Source organism: Gymnoscopelus microlampas (assembly GCF_963454915.1).
Source record: "Gymnoscopelus microlampas genome assembly, chromosome: 6".
NCBI classification, from domain to species: domain Eukaryota; kingdom Metazoa; phylum Chordata; class Actinopteri; order Myctophiformes; family Myctophidae; genus Gymnoscopelus; species Gymnoscopelus microlampas.
The window spans coordinates 23,310,185-23,316,175 of NC_139943.1; the positions used below are offsets into that span (position 1 = coordinate 23,310,185).

Below are 5,991 nucleotides of genomic sequence, written 5' to 3' on the forward strand. Positions count from 1 at the left end.
TACGTTGAGAGGTCTTTGCTCCCTGGAGTAGCCCTGGCCACCATGTTGGTGAAGCCGATCTTGTACTTTCCAGGCAGGACGGTGTCACTTGTGTGGTTGAGCAGCTCGTCAGTGAAACCAGACAAGAACAGACACTTCCCTGAAACACACAAAAGAGCATTGACCAATTCAATCTGGAACTTTGTTATTGAGATCAATTGTCCATACCAAGGTTCCCATACATTTTCGTATAACTACAATAGGGATTGGTGATATCATGGACTTCATACAGTGTTCATTTTGACAGCAAATTCTGATTTAGTCTTAGTCTTTTGAATAGCACACCATTTAGTTTTAGTCCTATTTTAGTCATCTGAAATTGTTTAGTCTTAGCCAACTAAATATCTAAATGTTTTTAGTCTTAGTCAACAAAATGTACTTCTTTATATACTGTAACATCACAATATTTTAAGATTTTAACTAAAACACTGCACGTTGATGGGATATATATATTTATGAATATGACAATTTGAGACATGTAACTTACAGAAATGATTTCCAGGACCTGGGAACCAGCGTCCAATAAAAGCTGCCATCAAACCAGGGTTGATGCCAATCTGAAAAATGTAAAAGAGTTTTATGAAAACCTCTACTTTAGGTAGAGAACTATTCCACTCTTAGACAGACATTTACACATGGGAGGTAATGCATTGAGTACCAGTGACCTTACTGAAGAGAACCTCAACAGTGATTGTAGCAGGTTGAGAGGATACTCATACGTTCACCTTCCCCAGCTCAGTTTTTATGATATTATAGCTAGTCCTTTTGTGGCAACATTCTGGTCACCAGCTTGCTTTTCTAATCTTTATGTGTGCAATACTCCATGACTTACATCTGCAAGTCATGGAGTTACAGTAAATAACTAGCTTGATATATCACACCTGTATTGTTCACATGAATGAACTCGACAGGCACTAAAACTCATTATTTTCCTTCTACAGTTATCACACAAATCCTGGAAAAAGTGATTGCGTTCAGCAGACCTAGTTTTCACAGACGTTTTTTTATTTCCCTGCACTTTGCCTTCACCAGATACAGTTATAGGACAACAAATTCAGATGGAATGGTCTTACAGTAAGAAAGTCACATGGTCCACAAATTCCAACATGTAGCATCACCCTACCCACAACACATATGCAACCAAACCTCTTTACACAACAGCGGCAAAATAGTACACTTCGGAAGATCCCATCGTTTTCAGTTGACAACTGTGCCAAAGCAGTACAAAAGCCACACAACCTCGCTGCACGGAGAGGACGTTTTCACGGCCACCACAGCATGGGATACAATTGAAAATATTTTAACTTGTGGTGTCAGGTGACGTTGACGGTACTTCTGCCGCCATAGTGTGAAGGTGATTGCATCCCACTTACAGTAACTCTCGTATACTCCAGCAGCCATGCGTTATGTTTATGCCCAACCTTACAGAATGGGAACATTTCTGCTGCCGTAGTGTTTAAGGGCATTTATGTACCCTCACCACCGTTTCTCAGAAAACTCTTACGTATGTGCTCCTGTACTGTCAGATTACTGTGTTTCTAACTATGCCGTTCATGTTTCGAAAATCTTAGCTTATGTTTACAGGGAATTATATTTACAGAATTTAACACACTGGTAAGTGAAAGTCATGTATTTTTTCCCAATTTAAATCCCTCCAAATAATACACAGAATCCCAACTGTAATGAGTAATGAGTCCCCCATTTAGACAAGACAGCAATTAAAACTTCAGTGGCGAACCATTGCTTAAGATGAACTAGCTACCATCCCAAACCATTTACTTACAATGACGTAGTCCAGGTTGTATTCTAGGAGATCTGGGAGAGTTTTAGTCATCACTTCCTCCTCTGACATCCCTTTGAAACGATCCACTTTCCTCCTGACCTTCTTGAAAGTCTCATCGATCTTCTGCTGACTGCCATCTGCCTCACCCTCCTTGGCTTTCTTGGACTTGGGGCCTGGTTTGGCCTTGGGTGCGTTGGGGTCCTTAGGCGGCTTTGGTGCTTTTGGTGTTTTTGGAGCCTTGGGAGGCTTTGGAGCCTTGGGAATTTTCGGAGGTTTGGGTTCCTTGGGCTGTGCTTGTCTGCCTCTCTTTTTGGCTGGGGCTGGAGGAGTTAGAAAGAATGTAAATATTGGTGTTGTCAAGTAAATACCCCCGCCCCTCCTCCAATTACAATGCTTTCTGTTGATACATGGACTGAAATGTAAGTCTCGAGTCTCACTCCCGCCTTCAACAAGGTATTCTATTGATGTTTGTCTGATTCCATCCCGCAAAAACATGAAATAGTCTAAATTAATCTCGTCAAGCTCATGAGACAGAGGTCTGTTTGGCTATGTGAGTCTGCAGATCGGTGCAGTTCTAGGCAAAAACGTGAATTGGCTTGTTATAGTGCCACCATGAGGCTGACTTGAACATTTTCAGGTGGCATTTCTTCCTCGGCCTAGCCCTAGAGGGAATGTGCGTGCAAAATGTCAAGGCAATCACATGCTGCGTTCATGATTTGAGGCATTTTTTTCAAAACGGACAAATCCTGCAAACTTTAGAAGATTTGATTTGATTGATGCTTGGACAAAATAGTAATATCAAATATGTTTAGTGTTTAGCAAAAAACGGCCTCCTGGCGGCGCTATAACAGGCCAATCTGAGAAATATTGATCCCATAAACAAAACATATATCCAAAAAGGATTACAGTACGTTTTGTGAGGTCTGCAGGCTCCTGCTGAACCATCATGGCCTCTGGATTGGCCGGCATGTTTGGCACAGCCCTCTCTTCCGCCTGTCCCACAGCCACTGGGTACTGAGGCTGCTGCTCTGCCACCTGTCTCACCGGGTAGTGAGGCTGATTCTCTGCTGCCTGGCCCACTTGGTAGTGAGGCTGCTTCTGTACCACCTGGCCCACTGAGTAGTGAGGCTGCTTTTGTGCCACCTGGCCCCCTGGGTAGTGAGGCTGCTGTAGGGGGTTAAAACCCGAATACTGGGTCTGAAGAGCCTGTAGCTGCTGGGCAGACTGGATCCTGTCCACAGGAGGGAGTAGGAAAAAATATATATACAGAGGAGCATCCAAGCATTAATACTAACTACACATGTAGGATGAAACTGAAGTGGGACCTGCTGGAAAGGAACCCAATTAAACATATCTATCTCTCTCTCACACACACACACACACACACACACACACACACACACACACACACACACACACACACACACACACACACACACACACACACACACACACGTGTGTGTGTGTGTAAATGTGATGTGGTTGATGTGCCCTCTAACATCATGATGCCTTTTTTCACTTCTCTGCAAATATTATTTACAGTGTAGCATAAGCTGTTAATAAATGTACAATAGATCGATCAATTGATGGTAGCATGTGTTTTCTATTCCAGTTCTAAGTTAGAACTCACAGTATAATCTCACATTAATTAATTGTATATATTTTTTCCCGTTCAGTTTGACTGAAAAAGGCATCAAAATCAATTAAGCGATCCTACAGATTTGTGACAATAGAAGGCAGCAACCATCCACCATCTAAATTATATCAACCAGATCCACAGTTGAGAACATGGTGAGTAGAAATAACACCACACAGCATCTGCATTAATATACTCATGAAAAGAATTACATTCAATCTGATAACACATTCCTCTTTAATCTGCTGGTGTTAACAGACAATTAAGTAGCCCAACCCCAAACACACTAGTAAACAAGAATTCAGCCCCCCCTAGGCAGCAGCAGAAGCACACAGCACAATCAAGATGATTATGCTGTCAAAACAATGGTGGAAAAAAAAGTTACATGGACGATTGTTCGCACATGCTTTCATTTCATTTTCACACTCGGCCATTCAGAGGAGCTTTGCAATTAATCTGTGTCCTTTACAGCCACATTGGGATGGGGAAGGGGACTCACCACTGTTGAAGGTATTCCGAGGGGTAGGGCACTGATCCATACAGCTTTTCTTCCATCTTAAGGGTGGTTTGACTTTGTCAAATAGATTGATATTCATGTTGAGGATACATATTTGGGTGATACACCATTTGGGCATTACATACATGTATGCATATCTGGCAGTGTATGAAAGTGAATGCATGTGCCAGCAGACAAACTGATAAAACTCTTGCTCAAAAGAAATTGAACAAACAAAATCAAAAGTAAAGGAAATGATGACAGATGATGCAGAATAACAAATCTAAGATAAGTTTGAGCATTATCAACCTCAGTTATCAAATGCTTTGGATTGCACCCAAAGCTCTGATTAGCAAGTGCATCTTTCCCAAATTTGAATAATTATTCCTTTCATGTCTAGGCTAACAAGCTGGTGGCTATGCTAACCTCGATAAATATAATATTACAGGCCTGACCTTTTAACAGTAGTCATAGTTATTGTCTGGAAATAGAATTTGTCATATTTAATTAATGGATTGTTTAAATTATACTGATAGTATGAATGAATTAGCTGAGTGGCTAAGCCTTAGCTCGTGTATTGTGTATAGGGTACTTTTATGGCCGTGTTTAATCAAACAAGACATTACTTCCCCTTTAAAAAATAAAAATCTTACATTATGAAATATATTCAATTGTATCGTTAAATTAGTCTATTTTATTTCTGATAGAGTTGACGAGGTGTATCTTAAATATCGAAGAGTAACGCTTATTTCAAACGGTAACAGGATAGGTGGGCACTAGTAGGGACATCTGGGTACCTCGATGTAAAATTGGCTATTTTGTACATAATGTTAAAAAAAATAGTAAAGTATACATGATTAGAGCATGCTTAGACATTCGACAATTAATGTCAAATCTTTCTACAATTGTCACAAAACCTGTATATCCAGTCATTTTGGGGCTTAAACAAGAAGTTGAAATATATATTTAAGTCTGATAATGATGTTCCGTGTATGTTGAGATCATGTATACTTTACATTACTTAAAACATTTTGGGCAAAATAGCCAATTTTACATCGAGGTGCCCAGGTGTACATAGTGCCCACCTATCCTGTATCCTTTCAAAGGGGCCTTTAAAATGTGTCTGTAGAAGACAGGAATTTTAAGTTTAACATTTAAAGATAACATTTTAAGGCCCCGGGTAAGTTTAAAATAATAAAGCCCTCTTTATGTTCTTTAAGTACTACATGTGCCTTATTTTCCTCATTTCACCAATCAAGGAAAATATGGCAACCTATGCGAGTATCGTATTGTAGACACCGGCAGCTAGCTAGCTACCCGCGCTAACATTAGCTTATTTAGCAGAGCTGAATCATTACGGTTCACTAAAGAGTCCTTATCGCTACAAAATACATACAAACGAGTATTTTCTAAAAGAAAAGTACACATACCCGTTACAGTCGTGGCTATATTCGCGTCTTCTGTGCTGAAAATTGGTATATTTTCATTAATTCCGCGCTTCAAATTCAGATGTTTTTCGAAGCGCTGCCGACCAGCAACAAAGAAGACATGACTGACAGCACGTCACTAAATGTGTTGCCAGTTTGTTTGAGAGAATTAAGCAACCAGGTCTATGAAAACAAGCCCCAAAGAAGCATGAGCCCTTTATCGGCTTTAAAAATATATAATCTACAAGCTCACAACGCGTCACATTGCGACGCGTTGTAGATCGGCTATTTAAAATGTGAGAAATGTGGAATAACTTTGAAACAACTGGTACGGGGGTCCCTGGCACAACATGTTTTCAGATGGGGGTCCGTGGTGGACAAATACATATGAATCTGGGGGTCCTTGACATGAACATGTTTGAGAACCACTGGTTTAAAGAACATTAGGAAACAAGCCCAAATAAGAAACTACACTTTAGAAACCAGCCTAAAAAACGCAACTATTCTACCGATATTTACAAGCAACTTTACAGAAAAAGACGCCAAGAGTCGCTTATAATAAAAGGACATGGCAACACTGGTCACGCAACGTCAACTTTGACACCAGGAG

General features: G+C 40.4%; 1 protein-coding gene across 2 annotated transcripts in view; it reads right to left on the minus strand.

Moving 5' to 3' along the window:
* tdg.1 (thymine DNA glycosylase, tandem duplicate 1) overlaps positions 1–5,512 on the minus strand; it is a 12,371-nt gene extending 6,859 nt beyond the window's left edge. The window contains exons 1-6 of one of the 2 annotated variants that reach the window (XM_084059155.1): positions 5,385–5,502; positions 3,958–4,029; positions 2,734–3,053; positions 1,823–2,142; positions 527–596; positions 4–139 (exon numbers count right to left, since the gene is read on the minus strand). In XM_084059155.1, coding sequence (XP_083915281.1) covers positions 4–139; positions 527–596; positions 1,823–2,142; positions 2,734–3,053; positions 3,958–4,013 — 902 coding nt within the window. In that variant the 5' untranslated portion in view covers positions 4,014–4,029; positions 5,385–5,502. Of the gene's footprint in view, positions 1–3; positions 140–526; positions 597–1,822; positions 2,143–2,733; positions 3,054–3,957; positions 4,030–5,384 lie in introns of both variants that reach the window. The other variant, XM_084059156.1, reaches the window with a different exon arrangement.
* Positions 5,513–5,991: the final 479 nt, after the last annotated feature.